We start from the raw sequence: 19,487 nt of genomic DNA on the forward strand, positions 1-19,487 counted from the left end.
AAGGGAGCAGTCAGTAATGACAACATCCTGCGTACTATATACTTAACTAGGCAAGGGAGCAGTCAGTAATGACACCATCCTGCGTACTATATACTTAACTAGGCAAGGGGGCAGTCAGTAATGACACCATCCTGTGTACTATATACTTAACTAGGCAAGGGGGCAGTCAGTAATGACACCATCCTGTGTACTATATACTTAACTAGGCAAGGGGGCAGTCAGTAATGACACCATCCTGTGTACTATATACTTAACTAGGCAAGGGGGCAGTCAGTAATGACACCATCCTGTGTACTATATACTTAACTAGGCAAGGGGGCAGTCAGTAATGACACCATCCTGTGTACTATATACTTAACTAGGCAAGGGGGCAGTCAGTAATGACACCATCCTACAGTACTATATACTTAACTAGGCAAGGGGGCAGTCAGTAATGACACCATCCTGTGTACTATATACTTAACTAGGCAAGGGGGCAGTCAGTAATGACACCATCCTGTGTACTATATACTTAACTAGGCAAGGGGGCAGTCAGTAATGACACCATCCTACATACTATATACTTAACTAGGCAAGGGGGCAGTCAGTAATGACACCATCCTGTGTACTATATACTTAACTAGGCAAGGGGGCAGTCAGTAATGACACCATCCTGTGTACTATATACTTAACTAGGCAAGGGGCAGTCAGTAATGACACCATCCTGTGTACTATATACTTAACTAGGCAAGGGGGCAGTCAGTAATGACACCATCCTAGGCAAGGGGGCAGTCATACTATATACTTAACTAGGCAAGGGGCAGTCAGTAATGACACCATCCTGTGTACTATATACTTAACTAGGCAAGGGGGCAGTCAGTAATGACACCATCCTGTGTACTATATACTTAACTAGGCAAGGGGCAGTCAGTAATGACACCATCCTGCGTACTATATACTTAACTAGGCAAGGGGGGGCAGTCAGTAATGACACCATCCTGTGTACTATATACTTAACTAGGCAAGGGGGCAGTCAGTAATGACACCATCCTGTGTACTATATACTTAACTAGGCAAGGGGGCAGTCAGTAATGACACCATCCTGTGTACTATATACTTAACTAGGCAAGGGGGCAGTCAGTAATGACACCATCCTGTGTACTATATACTTAACTAGGCAAGGGGGCAGTCAGTAATGACACCATCCTGTGTACTATATACTTAACTAGGCAAGGGGGCAGTCAGTAATGACACCATCCTGTGTACTATATACTTAACTAGGCAGTCAGTAATGACACCATCCTGTGTACTATATACTTAACTAGGCAAGGGGGCAGTCAGTAATGACACCATCCTACTTAACTACAGTAATATACTTAACTAGGCAAGGGGGCAGTCAGTAATGACACCATCCTGTGTACTATATACTTAACTAGGCAAGGGGGCAGTCAGTAATGACACCATCCTGTGTACTATATACTTAACTAGGCAAGGGGGCAGTCAGTAATGACACCATCCTGTGTACTATATACTTAACTAGGCAGTCAGTAATGACACCATCCTGTGTACTATATACTTAACTAGGCAAGGGGGCAGTCAGTAATGACACCATCCTGCGTACTATATACTTAACTAGGCAGTCAGTAATGACACCATCCTGCATACTATATACTTAACTAGGCAGTCAGTAATGACACCATCCTGTGTACTATATACTTAACTAGGCAAGGGGGCAGTCAGTAATGACACCATCCTGCATACTATATACTTAACTAGGCAGTCAGTAATGACACCATCCTGTGTACTATATACTTAACTAGGCAAGGGGCAGTCAGTAATGACAACATCCTGTGTACTATATACTTAACTAGGCAAGGGAGCAGTCAGTAATGACACCATCCTGTGTACTATATACTTAACTAAGTCAGTAATGACACCAGGCTTAACTAGGGGGCAGTCAGTAATGACACCATCCTGTGTACTATATACTTAACTAGGCAAGGGGGCAGTCAGTAATGACACCATCCTGTGTACTATATACTTAACTAGGCAAGGGGGCAGTCAGTAATGACACCATCCTGCGTACTATATACTTAACTGACACCATCCTGGTACTATATACTTAACTAGGCAAGGGGCAGTCAGTAATGACACCATCCTGTGTACTATATACTTAACTAGGCAAGGGGGCAGTCAGTAATGACACCATCCTGTGTACTATATACTTAACTAGGCAAGGGGGCAGTCAGTAATGACACCATCCTGCGTACTATATACTTAACTAGGCAAGGGGGCAGTCAGTAATGACACCATCCTGCGTACTATAGGCAAGGGGGCAGTCAGTAATGATACCATCCTGACACCATCCTGTGTACTATATACTTAACTAGGCAAGGGGGCAGTCAGTAATGACACCATCCTGCGTACTATATACTTAACTAGGCAAGGGGGCAGTCAGTAATGATACCAGTACTATATACTTAACTAGGCAAGGGGGCAGTCAGTAATGACACCATCCTGCGTACTATATACTTAACTAGGCAAGGGGCAGTCAGTAATGACACCATCCTGTGTACTATATACTTAACTAGGCAAGGGGGCAGTCAGTAATGACACCATCCTGCGTACTATATACTTAACTAGGCAGTCAGTAATGACACCATCCTGCATACTATATACTTAACTAGGCAAGGGAGCAGTCAGTAATGACACCATCCTGCATACTATATACTTAACTAGGCAAGGGGGCAGTCAGTAATGACACCATCCTGCATACTATATACTTAACTAGGCAAGGGGGCAGTCAGTAATGACAACATCCTGCGTACTATATACTTAACTAGGCAAGGGAGCAGTCAGTAATGACACCATCCTGCGTACTATATACTTAACTAGGCAAGGGGGCAGTCAGTAATGACACCATGCGTACTATATACTTAACTAGGGGGCAGTCAGTAATGACACCAGGCTTAACTAGGGGGGCAGTCAGTAATGACACCATCCTGCGTACTATATACTTAACTAGGCAAGGGGGCAGTCAGTAATGACACCATCCTGCGTACTATATACTTAACTAGGCAAGGGGCAGTCAGTAATGACACCATCCTGCGTACTATATACTTAACTAGGCAAGGGGGCAGTCAGTAATGACACATCCTGCGTACTATATACTTAACTAGGCAGTCAGTAATGGGGCAGTCAGTAATGACACCATCCTGCGTACTATATACTTAACTAGGCAAGGGGGCAGTCAGTAATGACACCATCCTGCGTACTATATACTTAACTAGGCAAGGGGCAGTCAGTAATGACACCATCCTGCGTACTATATACTTAACTAGGCAAGGGGGCAGTCAGTAATGACACCATCCTGCGTACTATATACTTAACTAGGCAAGGGGGCAGTCAGTAATGACACCATCCTGCGTACTATATACTTAACTAGGCAAGGGGGCAGTCAGTAATGACACCATCCTGTGTACTATATACTTAACTAGGCAAGGGGGCAGTCAGTAATGACACCATCCTGCATACTATATACTTAACTAGGCAAGGGGGCAGTCAGTAATGACACCATCCTGCATACTATATACTTAACTAGGCAAGGGGGCAGTCAGTAATGACACCATCCTGCGTACTATATACTTAACTAGGCAAGGGGGCAGTCAGTAATGACACCATCCTGCGTACTATATACTTAACTAGGCAAGGGGGCAGTCAGTAATACCATCCTGATACCATCCTGCATACTATATACTTAACTAGGCAATGGGGGCAGTCAGTAATGACACCATCCTGCGTACTATATACTTAACTAGGCAAGGGGGCAGTCAGTAATGACACCATCCTGCGTACTATATACTTAACTAGGCAAGGGGGCAGTCAGTAATGACACCATCCTGCGTACTATATACTTAACTAGGCAAGGGGGCAGTCAGTCTCCACATGCTGTCCATCATGTGTGTTGCACTACAGTAAAACCCAGAGAAGTTATATAACAGACAGTTATATCCTGGAAATACCAGGCACCTGAAACATAATAGCAGGCACCTGAAATTCTAAACCTTTACTCTTGCTGATGTCATGGCTGCTGTCTCCCAAAGCAAACAGCAACAGTTCACCTGACTAACCCTCCCACCAGTGACGCACCTACACCAAACCTCATAACTGAAGAAGAAACAAACACAGCTCCTCCCCCTGCCACACCACCCAGCCACTACCCTGCTTCACAAACACTCAGCTCCTGGCCTTAATCGCCATATAATCTCCACCCGGCACAGCCTGAAGAGGACTGGCCACCCCTCAGAGCCTGGTTCCTCTAGGTTTCTTCTCAAATTCCTGTCTCTCTAAGGAGTTTTTCCTAGCCACCATGCTTCTACATCTGTATTGCTTGCTGTTTGGTATTTTAGGCTGGGTTTCTGTATAGCACTTGGTGACAACTGTTGATGTAAAAAAGGGCTTTCTGAATACATTTGATTGATTGACTGTTTCAATACAGCCACCTTGGCCCTGTGCTCTGCTTCACTCAGCTCCTGTTTCAATACAGCCACCCTGGCCCTGTGCTCTGCTTCACTCAGCTCCTGTTTCAGTAGAACCACCCTGGTCCTGTGCTCTGCTTCACTTACACTCAGCTGCCGTTTCAGTAGAACCACCCTGGCCCTGTGCTCTGCTTCACTTACACTCAGCTGCAGTTTCAGTAGAACCACCCTGGCCCTGTGCTCTGCTTCACTTTTCAGTAGAACCACCCTGGCCCTGTGCTCTGCTTCACTCAGCTGCCGTTTCAGTAGAACCACCCTGGCCCTGTGCTCTGCTTCACTCAGCTGCCGTTTCAGTAGAACCACCCTGGCCCTGTGCTCTGCTTCACTTACACTCAGCTGCCGTTTCAGTAGAACCACCCTGGCCCTGTGCTCTACTTCACTTACACTCAGCTCCCGTTTCAGTAGAACCACCCTGGCCCTGTGCTCTGCTTCACTTACACTCAGCTGCCGTTTCAGTAGAGAGCAGGGGCAGTCTGTAATGACACCCCTGGCCCTGTGCTCTGCTTCACTTACACTCAGCTCCCGTTTCAGTAGAACCACCCTGGCCCTGTGCTCTGCTTCACTACGCTCAGCTCCCGTTTCAGTAGAACCACCCTGGCCCTGTGCTCTACTTCACTCAGCTGCCGTTTCAGTAGAACCACCCTGGCCCTGTGCTCTGCTTCACTCAGCTCCGTTTAATAGAACCACCCTGGCCCTGTGCTCTGCTTCACTTACACTTCAGTAGAACCACCCTGGCCCTGTGCTCTGCTTCACTTAACTAGGCAGCTGAACCACCATGGCCCTGCACTGTGCTCTGCTTAACTGGCCCTGAACCACCCTACTTCACTTACACTCAGCTCCCGTTTCAGTAGAACCACCCTGGCCCTGTGCTCTGCTTCTGCTCCACTCAGCTACAGTAAAACCCAGAGAAGTTTCAGTAGAACCACCCTGGCCCTGTGCTCTGCTTCACTTACACTCAGCTCCCGTTTCAGTAGAACCACCCTGGCCCTGTGCAAACTGCTTCACTTAGCCCTCCTGTTTCAGTAGAACCACCCTGGCCCTGTGCTCTGCTTCACTCAGCTACTGACCCTGTGCTCAGCTCCTGTTTCAGTAGAACCACCCTGGCTCTGCTTCCTGCTGTTTGCTCTGCTTCTGTGCTCTTACACTCAGCTCCTGTTTCAGTAGAACCACCCTGGCCCTGTGCTCTGAACCAGCTCCTGTTTCAGTAGAACCACCCTGCCCTGTGCTCTGCTTCACTTACACTCAGCTCCCGTTTCAGTAGAACCACCCTGGCCCTGTGCTCTGCTTCACTTACACTCAGCTCCCGTTTCAGTAGAACCACCCTGGCCCTGTGCTCTGCTTCACTTACACTCAGCTGCCGTTTCAGTAGAACCACCCTGGCCCTGTGCTCTGCTTCACTTACACTCAGCTCCCGTTTCAGTAGAACCACCCTGGCCCTGTGCTCTGCTTCACTTACTCAGCTCCCGTTTCAGTAGAACCACCCTGGCCCTGTGCTCTGCTTCACTCAGCTCCTGTTTCAATACAGCCACCCTGGCCCTGTGCTCTGCTTCACTCAGCTCCTGTTTCAGTAGAACCACCCTGGCCCTGTGCTCTGCTTCACTTACACTCAGCTCCTGTTTCAGTAGAACCACCCTGGCCCTGTGCTCTGCTTCACTCAGCTCCTGTTTCAGTAGAACCACCCTGGCCCTGTGCTCTGCTTCACTCAGCTCCTGTTTCAGTAGAACCACCCTGGCCCTGTGCTCTGCTTCACTTACACTCAGCTCCCGTTTCAGTAGAACCACCCTGGCCCTGTGCTCTGTGCTCAGCTTCACTTTCAGTAGAACCACCCTGGCCCTGTGCTCTGCTTCACTTACACTCAGCTCCAGTTTCAGTAGAACCACCCTGGCCCTGTGCTCTGCTTCACTTACACTCAGCTCCTGTTTCAGTAGAACCACCCTGGCCCTGTGCTCTGCTTCACTTACACTCAGCTCCTGTTTCAGTAGAACCACCCTGGCCCTGTGCTCTGCTTCACTTACACTCAGCTCCCGTTTCAGTAGAACCACCCTGACCCTGTGCTCTGCTTCACTTACACTCAGCTCCTGTTTCAGTAGAGCCACCAAACAACTCAGTGCTTCACTGTACAGTACCTCAGACTTAAATCAGACTTTGATCTGTGATTTATACAGCCTGCTGGTGATTAATACAGCCTGCTGGTGATTAATACAGCCTGCTGGTGATTAATACAGCCTGCTGGTGATTAATACAGCCTGCTGGTCCTTTATCCATCACTGATGGTTGAAACAAAAGCCCTTTATTCATCCAGGCTAACAGCAGTCGGGTCTTTGTAAGGTCCAAGGCACCATATACGGTAGCTCGGTCCAAGTGATTGTAGTTACACCAGATACAGAATGTTGGCTTCACTTGACAAATCTAGAGTGGAACTCTTTTCTGAAGGTTGTGTTTTTGAGTCATTGCTGAATTTGCTTTCTGCTCTACTGCCCACTGGACCCGCACATCCTCTATCTCTCTATCTGACTTCATTTCAGTTTGGCCTAATCTAGAGGACACCAGAGAAGCACGACAGAGCACCAGGAAGGGGAGGGTCAGGCAGCAGCACCCAGACAGGCCCTCCCTTCCCTGGGCTGAGCGTGGAGTGTTGCTGGGCTCTGGCCTGGCTCCCAGACCTCCGTAAGCCCTGAGCACAGTGGCTGGGATTCATCCTCTTAGTCCCAGAAGGGAGGGGATTTGGGACTTTATTTAGTGCCATTTAGAAAAGATTACCCCTTAATTGCGGAGTGGATGTCCGGCGCAGGGCCGCCACAGATGAAAGGGCTTGTTAAAATACCCTCTACAATACGGGGAGAGGGCAGGAGGAGGGACATAGTTTAGAGAAGAATCCCCATCAAACACACACGGTTTGATGGCTCCAGGGAGGGAGGCCCTGTCCATCTCTGACCAACCCACCATCGGGGCTCCATACCGGGGCAAACTCACCAGACAAAAACTCCCTACTACCAGAGTCCAATCCAACTGTTGGACTACAATCAAACTTTCCGACATTTCTTCCCTTATAAGGCAGCAGCTGGGACTGTGTTATCCTCCTCCTATTTTTAAAATGGATCCAATGGGGATCCTAGGTCAAACACAGTGGAAGAGATTAAAGTCACACCAAACATATTTGTTGAAGGACATATGTACGTTAGTAAATTTGCATTTAAAAGTGAGTTGTCGTTTCAAATATGGCCACAATGGGAAGCCTCTCTCAATCTGTCTTTTGTTCTCCTCTGTGAGCGTTTAACTCTCCCTTCGTCTGTGACACCCAAGACCTGTTAACCCCATCGGGCTCAGGCACACAAAGACCAGTGAGTCAAGGACAGAGCTGGCAGTTTTTATTAAAATGTCTTGGATTCCCACAGCTGTGAGTGAGTGAGTGAGTGAGTGAGTGAGTGAGTGAGTGAGTGAGTGAGTGAGTGAGTGAGTGAGTGAGTGAGTGAGAAAATGGCTGAATGACACCCCCCCATAATGCCACAAGAACCCAGAGAACACTGACCTTTGTTATGACAACTGTGTGTTGACTTACAGAGAGGTCTGGCATTGGAGAGAAACAGCCAGAAAGAGAAGGAAAAAGATGGAAAGAGAAGGAAAAAGATGGAAAGAGAAGGAAAAAGATGGAAAGAGAAGGCTATGGGCCATCTGGCTATATGTTAATAATAATATATGTTCTATGGGTCTGCTGTCTGGTCCCCTAATAATTGGGGAATGCTGACATCTTTATGGCCACTTGGTCAACCTTGTAGCATCTCTAAAGGACCCAGAATGTCACATGTAATAGCAACAGTTGCTTGAGATAATGTCACATCATGCCTCAACTTCACCACAAGACAAATATGCCACAATCAGTGAAGTTTCCCCTGACCACTCATCCCTATAAGAGTCATGATTAAGATTGGGGTTGAGGAAATCTCCATTTCAGTTTTGGGCTAATTGGGTAACATTGCAAATTTGTTGTCTGAGAGGGATATGCTGTAAATTAAGATGACTTGATGTATTTTGAAAGTAAGACATTGAAGATTATATTAAATAGTGCTTTGACGTCATACAACCAAGTCAAACACCTGCGAGTCCAAATGTGTACTTTACATTTTCAAACCATAAAACTCATGTCATATCCAATGTCAACGCTTATGATCACTATGTTTGATGTACAACTACAAAATGCCATGGCGTCATACCCTGGATTGGTCTGAACAGAATGAGCCTGTTTGTTCATTGTGCAGAAAATTTGCCCGGGCACACGCACCTGAATGCACTCATGACTATTTTCTATGTGCATCAAAATGACGATCTGTTTCTCTGAATCGCCTTGTGAAAGTCTTAACACTGTAAGATCGTATTTTATAACTTAGCTAATCATGTTGGCAACAGAAGAAGCTTTTAAATCTTTCCCACCTGACCCAGATTGCGATTTCTAATGGACCGTTCTTGGATTCCATAAACAACAACAGTAATTGTGTCATGGCGGGGATGCGGGGATGCAGGGTTGTGTTCCAAATTAAACAACTACAAGTGTGCTTGCTCTAGTTCCTCAACGGCACAGCTAGGAGCTCAAGTACCTTATAGTCGACTCTTCTTTACGTCATAAAAGTGAATTGAAATTGCTTAGGAGTTGTGCACACTTTGGAGGTTTGTGTCCACTTGGAGACACCAGCTAGTCCTCTCACTCAAAGCCTTGTAGTGTTTTTGTCCTGTTGCACCTACCCCGCAGAATAGTCTTATCATGTTACTGAATATCTCCAGAGTATTTTCAGATTTCGATATCAAAAAATGAAATGTACAATGCACATAAAATCAATAGTGTAATGTGTGGATTCAGTCTTGATTCAGTCTCGTGTCCAGTGAACTGTTGTTTCTAATAAATTTTCCCATAATATCCAAACTGTTCCCTTTCAATGGCTACCATTGTTGTGCATATGCTTTTCATATTTCTTAGAAACATTTCTATCCATATAGGCCAATTCCCACGAGCGTAAATGGTTAATGTAAGAGGTGAAAGTCCACAGTCTTCACATCACAGGGTGGTGAGTACCTTTATTACTTTATAGAACTAAAGGATGTACTAAACCTCCTCTTATAAACCTACACTATGAAAAAAAATGTATGTTGTGTTTTGATACGATCTGATCATTGAAGATGAAGGAGATGACGGAAAGGAGACGAGGAGAGGAAACCACTTTAAACTATTGAGAAACACCCCAAAACATCTCACAGGGGCTGGGAGCCAAGTGACCCAAGATGTAGGTCTCACTGGACAACAGATGGACACTAATCCAGCGTAGCCGTAGCAGCTAGCTCAGACCGCCACCCACTTCCCCTCACTATGGGCTATCAATGGGTAGCTAGCAACAGTCACCAAGCAGTAAGCACCCTCTACCCCTGTGAGGTGGGTGTAAGATTAGGGAGGGAACGTTAGCTTGCCACCAGTCCACTCACTCACAAACAATGACAAGAGATCACAACCTTACGTTATAGCTATGAGTCCTATGGAATATAAAGAGATTGAATGATAATATACCCGTAGTATGAATCTAAAGCCTGAGCAGTATGGGAGCAGTAATTCAAGGGCGACTAGCAATTAGGAGGGCAGTAGGATTCCTTGAACACTTTCTACTAGAAAACGTGAAAACAACATGTGGGGGAAATCATGTAAGTGTTCAGTGGATGGACCTATAGAAAAACAGAAAATATCCTCAAAATATACTATATCAAATCCATCCATAGTTATAGCCTCATGGATGGTCCTCATGTTCCATTATATGCCATTCTGCAGCAGCAGGTAGCTGCTGTAAAGCCATAGTCTGCAGAACAGCAGACTCAGTCACACTTATTCACAGGCACACTGCCTCCCAAGTGGTGTGGACTAGTGTGTGTGTCCTCTTCTTCAGGTCTGTCGTTGACTGCCCCCGGGGTTAGACCTACTGTATAACATTGCAGCTGGACTTTGCTCACTGCCAAAGAGGACTTCTGACCTGCTTGTTCCACCCAGATTGGAACAAAAGAGTTTAAAAAAAGTCATTTTAAACACTTCATCATACACACAGGCTAAGTGTGTGTATCTGAACAGGGTTCAGTGTTGGACAGACAGTACGGTGTAAATCTTCCAGGTCTTTTATTCCGACCTGTCTAAGTCCTCAGAGAGAACCGCCAAAGAGAAAGGAAAACCAAACATGGTATTCAGCAGGGTAAATAGTAACCAGGTACAACCATCTCCAGAGACAATGGTCATTCAACATGACATTTACCTGACTAGACAGTAGTCCAACAGTCTTAAATACCCCTAGAGACAAAGGACAGCCAACATTCTGTTTGTAGAGGTCAACTAGACCATTTGCAGTTGCTAAAGAAAACTAATAGCAGTAAACCAGAATTGCTCCTAATAGCACTGCCCTAACTCAACACACAGTGACAGACAAAATTAAATGAGCTATTTGAATTCAGACAACCCATTGTGACTGAAGACCTATAATGCCATGAGTGCACTGTACTTCAAGAGGCCATCTAAGCTAAGAGTTTGTTTCAACAGAACAACTCGTCTCTTCTGTAACAGATAACTATATTCAGGCATCCTGTATAATATGAAATATGAAGACGTTTTGAATGATTATTATATTTCCCACAGATATAGATAAGGTGTATTTTTAGACAGGCCTCTTTTGTCTCTGACCATGTTAACCAGGTACCCAGCTGCTATCCCACAGTGAACTAGAGGAAGTCAGAGTTGAAAGGGATATGTTTTTCCCCCGTCCTCTTTCCTAATAACAGAGCTTCCTGCCTCCACACACCAGCACAGAGGGAGAGGAGGGCTGGGAGAGAAAGCGTAGGGCGGACGGGGGAGGGGGAAGATGGAAGAGGGGGAGGGGAAATGTTTTTCCTTTTAGAGTCACCTTTTACAATGAACCTTGACCAATGACCTACGGCCAACGTTTAACTCTGAAGGCACAATACCAGACAACACAACAATCCCCGGATATCACTGCCCTCTGGTTATTAATGGCTACACAGATGGGATATTTCTTACATGAAACATTTTTACACTTATCCAGTGACTTACAATTAATGGATTTATCTTAAGATAGCTAGGTGAGACAACAACAAATTGCAATCGTATCATGTACATTTTCCCTCAGCAAAGTATTTATCAGCAAAGTCAGTGAAGTGGAAAAAGAGAAGTAAGGAGGGGGGTGTCGAGCTGGGCTCTTCAAAGAGGTAGGGTTTCAGACGTTTTCCAAAGATGGTAGAGACTCTGCTGTCTGCTGTCCTGACTTTAGGGGGAAGCTTGTTTCATCAGGACTGAGAAGAGCTTTGACTGGGCTGAGTGGGAGCTGACCTCTCGTATGGGTGGGAGGGCCAAGAGACCGGAGGTGGTGGAACAGAGTACTCTGATTGGGATGTAGGGTTTGAGTACAGCCTGAAGGTAAGGAGGTGCAGTTCCTCTTGCTGCTCCGTAGGTAAGCACCATGGTCTGGAAGATGATGCGAGCTTCGACCGGAAGACAGTGGAGTGTGCAGAGGAGCAGGGTGACATGGGAGAATTTAGGAAGGTTGAACATCCGGTGGGCTGCGGCTTTCTAGATAAGGTGCAGGGGTTTGATGGCACAAGCGGGGAGCCCAGCCAACGGAGAGTTGCAGTAGTCTAGACGGGAGATGACAAGTGCCTGGATCAGGATCTGCGCTGCTTCCTGTGTGAGGAAAGGTCGTAATCTACAGACGTTGTAGAGCGTGAACCTGCAGGAGCGAGTCACTGCTTTGATGTTCGCATAGAATGACAGGGTGTTGTCCAAGGTTACACCAAGGTTCTTTGCACTCTGGGATTTCTAATACTAAAAAGTAGTGTTGGACAGAAGGCTAGTGTCAGCCAGGACTTGACCATACATCTAACACTGGCAGTAATGAAACCATTGTTTCATCTACCAAGCGGAGAGGAAGAAACACATTTATCATGGCAATGATGTCATCTCCTCAGCTAGGCTATGAGGGTAGTCACTAAAATGGCAAAATATAAATTTGATTTCGACACCATTCGGATCCAGCCATGACTCAATACAAATGGGGCGGCAGGTAGCCTAGTGGTTAGAGTGTTGGACTAGTAACCGGAAGGTTGCAAGTTCAAATCCCCGAACTGACAAGGTACAAATCTGTCGTTCTGCCCCTGAACAGTCAGTTAACCCACTGTTCCTAGGCCGTTATTGTAAATAAGAATTTGTTCTTAACTGACTTGCCTAGTTAAATAAAGGTTAAATAAAGGTAAAATAAAAAATAAATAAAAAATATTAAATAAAAGGTTAAAAAATATAGCAATATCTACAATAGGCCCACAAATGGCAGCCAGACAAACAATGAACTGATTTCCAAATAGACAACGTTTGACTGATCATCACAGAATCAATCAAACAAACATTGGACATTTGTTCATTACACCATTGTCAACGGGTCACTAACTTCATAAGTCAGACAAAAATGCAATGCTTTTTGAAACAATTGTTGGCTTGGAAAATAATCAAAAAAGCAGAAGAAAAACAAAAGCACTCCATCTGTATCTAGGAGCAACCAGTTTATCCTATTCTCTGTCTTTTACTGCCATGGTTACCATTCTTGCTTGTTTCCAGTCTGTTTCCTCTATTCAGAGGTTTCATGTTGTTATTCTGAGATTCTGGCCAGGGGAATGCATGGGAACGCAGAAGAGAGGCTGCTGAGACAGCCCCAAGAAAACCTCTCTGAAACCCAGCTACGATGCACAGAGGAAGAAGGGGAGAGGAGGGATAGAAAGCAATAGGGAAGGAAAGAAAAAGGGAGAGAAGACTGAGGAGAGGGGGGATCGAGAGAAACATTGAGCTAATTTCGTTCAGATTTTACTGCGTCATATCTGTTCGGCCAAGGGTACCTCACTCCCTCTGCCTCCCTCCTCCAACTCACTTTCCGTCTCATTCCTCAACCCACTCACATATTCACACACCCAAGGGAGCTGTGCACATGTTAAGCGAGACAAGGAGGAGTGAAGCATCATGGGGTACCCGGCCCACTGTGCACTAATGATTGGTCTATTCTAGTCATGTGGGAAGAAAGAGGGATGTAAAGATCTCAGAGCGGTCACTAGCTTCTATACCCACAAAGTCATAAACACCAACCGTTTCCAGAATTGATATTCTTACAACTGTATTTCTAAACCTTAAAATAAGTATCAAAACGTATGTAATCATTACTGTAAGTCGTGATAAATTACTAAAATGTAAATGTCAAATGTAACCCTAACCTTATACCAAAAATATCATGTTTGTAGCCAAAATTGTACTTTGTGGCTGTGGCATCTGACTTTGTGGCTGTGCTAACTAGTGGAACCCCTCAGAAATGGGTTCCACATAGCAGGAAGCAACTCATCCAGGCCATGAAGTGACGCTCTGGGCAGAAATCTCCTCACTGCTGAAGAGGGCATCCCCTTTTTCTACCAAACTGCCCTGGGACACGTGAGCTGTTCAGCTGCTGCAGCGGTTCACTCTGACTCGCTTACTCCCTAACCCAGTTCTTACACTGCTCTCTCTCTCTCCTAATAAAAATCACAAGGCTGCTGAAACCTCTGCCAGGAAAGGGAAGAGAGATCTAGGACTGGCATGTGAAATTTAAATGGGAAAGAGGTTTTCACAGTTTGGAAACACAGGACAGTCCTTTATCCCGTCTCCCTGCCCTGACTAACAGTCAGCATTCCTCCCATTCCTGAATGGTCAGAACTCCTTTAGTTTCCTCCATTAATAAGTTACTCATCCTTCCTCTTTTTCAGGCGGGAACTTTCAAAATTCAAAAACCACATGCCCGCCTCTTTCAAACCGTACTGGAAATACCAGATCATTCAGGTCCTCTGGTTAGGGAGACTGCTTTAGTAAGAGTACTGTCTTCATGAGCATTTGAAAGCTTTCACGTGTGTGTGTAAATTAGAAATGAAACCATATCAACCAAAAGCAATGGAGTGAATGTCCACTTTTTAATTAGTTACACATGAATAATAATAATTTATTACATTTCTACAGCGCTTTTCATAAACTATCAAAACGCTTTAATAAGCAGGGTGTCAGTGGATAACCATTACTCAAATACATTTGTGATGATAGAACTTTTAGCATTGGTCAGATAACTCATCTTCACCTTCATCTTCATCAGAGTACTATTTCAGTGGTGCAATGTATTAGAATTCACATTTCAAATCCCACAGAAAATGACTATACACAGCAAACACTGTATGGGCATGCAAATATTACTAAGCATGGAGCTAGAGAGAAGAGGCAGTACGGCAAGAATATCAATGCACCCACAGACGCCAGGGGAACCACTGATAGAGCATGAGGCAAGGTTACAAATACATCATCATCTCCTCACCCCCTTACAGTTGACTTTGTGGGGTGGGGAGCACTTGTGAGAATATAATGTAAAAACCAATAATGGCATTTCATGACATTTCATAGGCTAGGCCTACAGCTGCCAAGAATAAATAAGCACAGTGCCTATATCATTCATGCAAACATAAAATCTATGGTATTTTATAGCACTGTACATTTAATGCAGTAAATAGACACCAGTAAAAGACTACTAGGTATATGCCTACCTCTTTGAGTATGTCCAGTTCCTGGCGCACGGTCTCGTATTCGATCTCCAGGTCGTCATACTGCTGTTTCAGCTGCTGCTTCTCCTCCAGCACCGCCAGCCCGTACTCTGCCGCCTGGATCTTCTCATGGGTAGTCTCACTCAGCTCCCGGGAAAGGCGCTCGATCTCGGCTCGTAGCCACTCCGGTCCGGCCTCTAGCACCCGCATCGCGTGGGAATAGCGCTGGTCCTCCACGGACATACTATGGACGATGGTGATCGATCAACCGCGGCCGATGCGCCAGCGACTTACAATGTGGGGACTGGACGGCTTGAAGCGGTTACAACCTTGAAGGATCACAGAGAACCCTTTCGTTGGAATAGATTATTCGATTATTCTGTATTTGAACTGCATGATTGATACTCTTGTGTTTCTCGTTGCCGCTTTGGGAATTACGTTTTCGGTCAAGTAGCTTAAGTTTCTTTGCTTTCTTCCGGAAGGAGAGGCTTGTCAATTATCCCCTACAACTGCTCCATAATTGCTGTTCCTTTGCCCTTCGCCTCTCCCCGGCTGCTGAGCGATTGGGGAAGAAGCCGTCGGTCGCTGTCAGATCACTCAGCTGAGAGTACAAGATACGAATGGTGGTTGATGGGAAATGTAGTACCACAGACTAATCACTCACGAGGGTAAATTGTCTGTGAAATTGGTGGCTTTTCACAAACAGGCTATAATGTGCTGGCCGTTGCTGTATAAACAGAACTTTTCACCTCATAAATGTTTTATATGGAATAATGGGTAGATATTACATAGAAACAAGATGTTATTTTACCGTAATATGGTTCTCGAAAAACATTGTCCTTGTCAGCCAATTAGTTAGTAGTCGTGGGAATCTATTTAAGCAGAGATTTATGGAAAGATACAAGGAATATGGAATATGGAATATGACACTTATAAAAGCTATACCTAGTGGGATAAAATCTTCAGAATAATCCATATTTTGGAACATCTAATCTAAGCAATATCCAGGTGAATGGCATAGGTTTACTAGATAAGAAATTCAACAATAGTTTAATAGGGATATATATTTTTTGTTGGATTTCAATCGTTTGATTTAAACTGACGCCGTGCTTGGCTCACTCCACACAAATTTATGGTGACCAATAAAGTAAAGGAGATCTTCTTTAAGATTATCAATAGATTCTACCTGTGTAATATAGACTGACCACACCGCTCGCATCGTGGGCGCAAACATTGCAAAATACATTTAGGAATCTATGTTATTCAATTATTGCACCCACACTGTTCGCATGCGTCAACGAGCGTCTTCGTTGCCAAGGGATCAAGTAGAAGTCATTCCTTTTTCTGACGCAGATCGCGCTGCAAGTCCTGCTTCTCCCAGGACTTGTCATCTCCTCATTGGTTATACCCACATGGGTGATTGGAAGACGAATTGTGTTGCCGGTTGTCGTAGTAATACTATGAAAGTTTATATGCCAATCACCATATAAGTTCAAAGATGAAAAAAGGAGGAGAGATGACTAGAGAGATGACTAGAAATGATTCTGTTGACCGTTTTGTGTGTGGATTAATTGTCGGAGTAGAGGACCTTGTGCATTTCAGGTAAAATAACAACCTAATGTTTATATCCCTGGACAAATTAGCTAGCAACAGCAAGCTAGCTAAATAGGACACATTAGCTAGCAAGTGCGGGCTAACTAGCTAAATTGCCATACATGTTTAATGCTTTTCGACCTGTCCCCAAATTAATGTCATTGGTTCAGAGTTTGTTTTGATATTTTAAGCTGCGTTTCGTGATCACGTTTGGTGTAGAGGAACAAAATAAATGTATGCACGATGTCGCAGCCGGTTTGGGTTCCGTGTTATAGCTTGATTTCTAAATATATACCTGATGGTACTAGTGAATGCAGTTTTTGTGAACTAGAAACTGAATCTATTGAACAATTATTTTGTATTTGTTTAAATAGTGATGTGTTCTGGACTGATGTGAATCTATATATTGGCAACAAAATGCATACAACCATTTGACATTATTGGACTACACCGATTCCACAATTAAAGTCAGTATGTCATAAATCTATTTTATTAGGAAAACATTTCACACAAAAAAATCACAATTTATGAAGAAAAAGCTGCTTATTAAAAAAATCGGATTTAGAAAACTATATTTAGAATCATTAAAACGTATGCAACAAAAAAAAGTTTCAAAAGTGTATCCGTTACATGTCTGTATTTGATATGGATGTATTATTATTATTTTTATCTTACTTATTTCTTTGTGTAATCCCTCTGGCTATTGTTTTGTGTTTTGCATTTTACTATTGAATAAAATTAAATGTAAAAAAATAGATGGCGGAAAGAAACGTACAGTTGAAGTCTGAAGTTTACATCCACCTTAGCCAAATACATTTAAAACTCAGTTTCACAATTCCTGACATTTAATCCTAGTGAAAATTCCCTGTTTTAGGTCAGTTAGGAGCACCACTTTATTTAAAGAATGTGAAATGTCAGAATAATAGTAGAGTGATTAATTTCAGCTTTCATTTCTTTCATCACATTCCCAGTGGGTCAGAAGTTCACATACACTGAATTAGTATTTGGTAGCATTGCCTTTAAATTGTTTATCTGCAAATGTTTTGGGTAGCCTTCCACAATAAGTTGGGTGAATTTTGGCCCATTCTGCCTGACAGAGCTGGTGTAACTGAGTCAGGTCTGTTGGCCTCCTTGATCACACACACACACACACACACACACACACACACACACACACACACACACACACACACACACACACACACACACACACACACACACACACACACACACACACACACACACACACACACACACACACACACACACACACACACACACACACACACACACACACACACACACACACACACACACACACACACACACACACACACGTTTTCAGTTCTTCCCACAACTTTTCTATGGGATTGAGGTCAGGGCATTGTGATGGCCACTTTAATACCTTGACTTTGTTGCCCTTAAGCCATTTTTCCACAACTTTGGAAGTATGCTTGGGATCATTGTCCACTTGGAAGACCCATTTGCGACCAAGCTTTAACTTCTTGAGATGTTGCTTCAATACATCCACATAATTTTCTTACTTTATGATGCAATCTATTTTGTGAAGTGCACCAGTCCCTCCTTCAGCAAAGCACCCCCACAACATGATGCTGCCACCCCCGAGCTTCGCGGTTGGGATGGTGTTCTTCGGCTTGCAAGCGTTCCGCTTTTTCCTCCAAACATAACGATGGTCATTATGGCCAAACAGTTCTATTTTTGTTTCATCAGACCAGAGGAGATTTCTCCAAAAAGTACAATCTTTGTCCCCATGTGCAGTTGCAAACCGTAGTCTGGCTTTTTTATGACGGTTTTGGAGCAGTGGCTTCTTCCTTGCTGAGTGGCCATTCAGGTTATGTCAATATAGGACTCGTTTTACTGTGGATATAGATACTTTTGTACTTGTTTCCTCCAGCATCTTCACAAGGACCTTTGCTGTTGTTCTGGGATTGATTTGCACTTTTCTCACCAAAGTATGTTCATCTCTAGGAGACAGAACACGTCTCCTTCCTGAGCGGTATGACAGCTGCGTGGTCCCATGGTGTTTATACTTGCGTACTATTGTTTGTACAGATGAACGTGGTACCTTCAGGCATTTGGATATTGCTCCCAATGATGAACCAGACTTGAACCAGACTTGTGGAGGTCTTGGCTGATTTCTTTTTATTTTCCCATGATGTCAAGCAAAGAGACACTGAGTTTGAAGGTAGGCCTTGAAATACATCCAAAGGTACACCTCAAATTGACTCAAATTAAAGCTTCTAAAGCCAATACATTTTTTGGAATTTTCCAAGCTGTTTAAAGGGACAGTCAACTTAGTGTTTGTAAACTTCTGACCCACTGGAATTGTGATACAGTGAATTATAAGTTAAATTTTCTGTCTGTAAACAATTGTTGGAAAAATGACTTGTTTCATTCATGCACAAAGTAGATGTCCTAACCGACTTGCCAAAACTATCGTTTGTTAACAAGACATTTGTGGAGTGGTTGAAAAACGAGTTTTAATGACTCCAACCTAAGGGTATGTAAACTTCCGAATTCAACTGTATGTTCTGTTCGAAACTGATGGTGGGACATGTGAAGATGAGAGTGAGAATGAGTGGCCTACAATCGTGAAAAAGACTGGAAACAAAAGAAGTAAAGTTCTGATGGAAACTAAGAAATCCCTAGATTTGTTTATAGTCTGTGTTTTAGATCAGTTTTACCTGGGGGGATCCGTTAGAAGTCATGAGGAGAGGAGTATCATGGAGGCAT

At 44.2% G+C, this 19,487-nt stretch overlaps 1 protein-coding gene across 1 annotated transcript in view; it reads right to left on the minus strand.

The window, feature by feature from the left end:
* The window catches only part of zgc:171572 (protein bicaudal D homolog 2), a 98,624-nt gene extending 82,912 nt beyond the window's left edge, over window positions 1–15,712 (minus strand). Inside the window, exon 1 of the mRNA XM_046365168.1 lies at window positions 15,144–15,712. Coding sequence (XP_046221124.1) covers window positions 15,144–15,383 — 240 coding nt within the window. The 5' untranslated portion in view covers window positions 15,384–15,712. The remainder of the gene's footprint in view (window positions 1–15,143) is intronic.
* Between the last annotated feature and the right edge of the window lie 3,775 nt (window positions 15,713–19,487).

The sequence above is a fragment of the Oncorhynchus gorbuscha genome, linkage group LG10 (assembly GCF_021184085.1).
Source record: "Oncorhynchus gorbuscha isolate QuinsamMale2020 ecotype Even-year linkage group LG10, OgorEven_v1.0, whole genome shotgun sequence".
Lineage (NCBI taxonomy): Eukaryota > Metazoa > Chordata > Actinopteri > Salmoniformes > Salmonidae > Oncorhynchus > Oncorhynchus gorbuscha.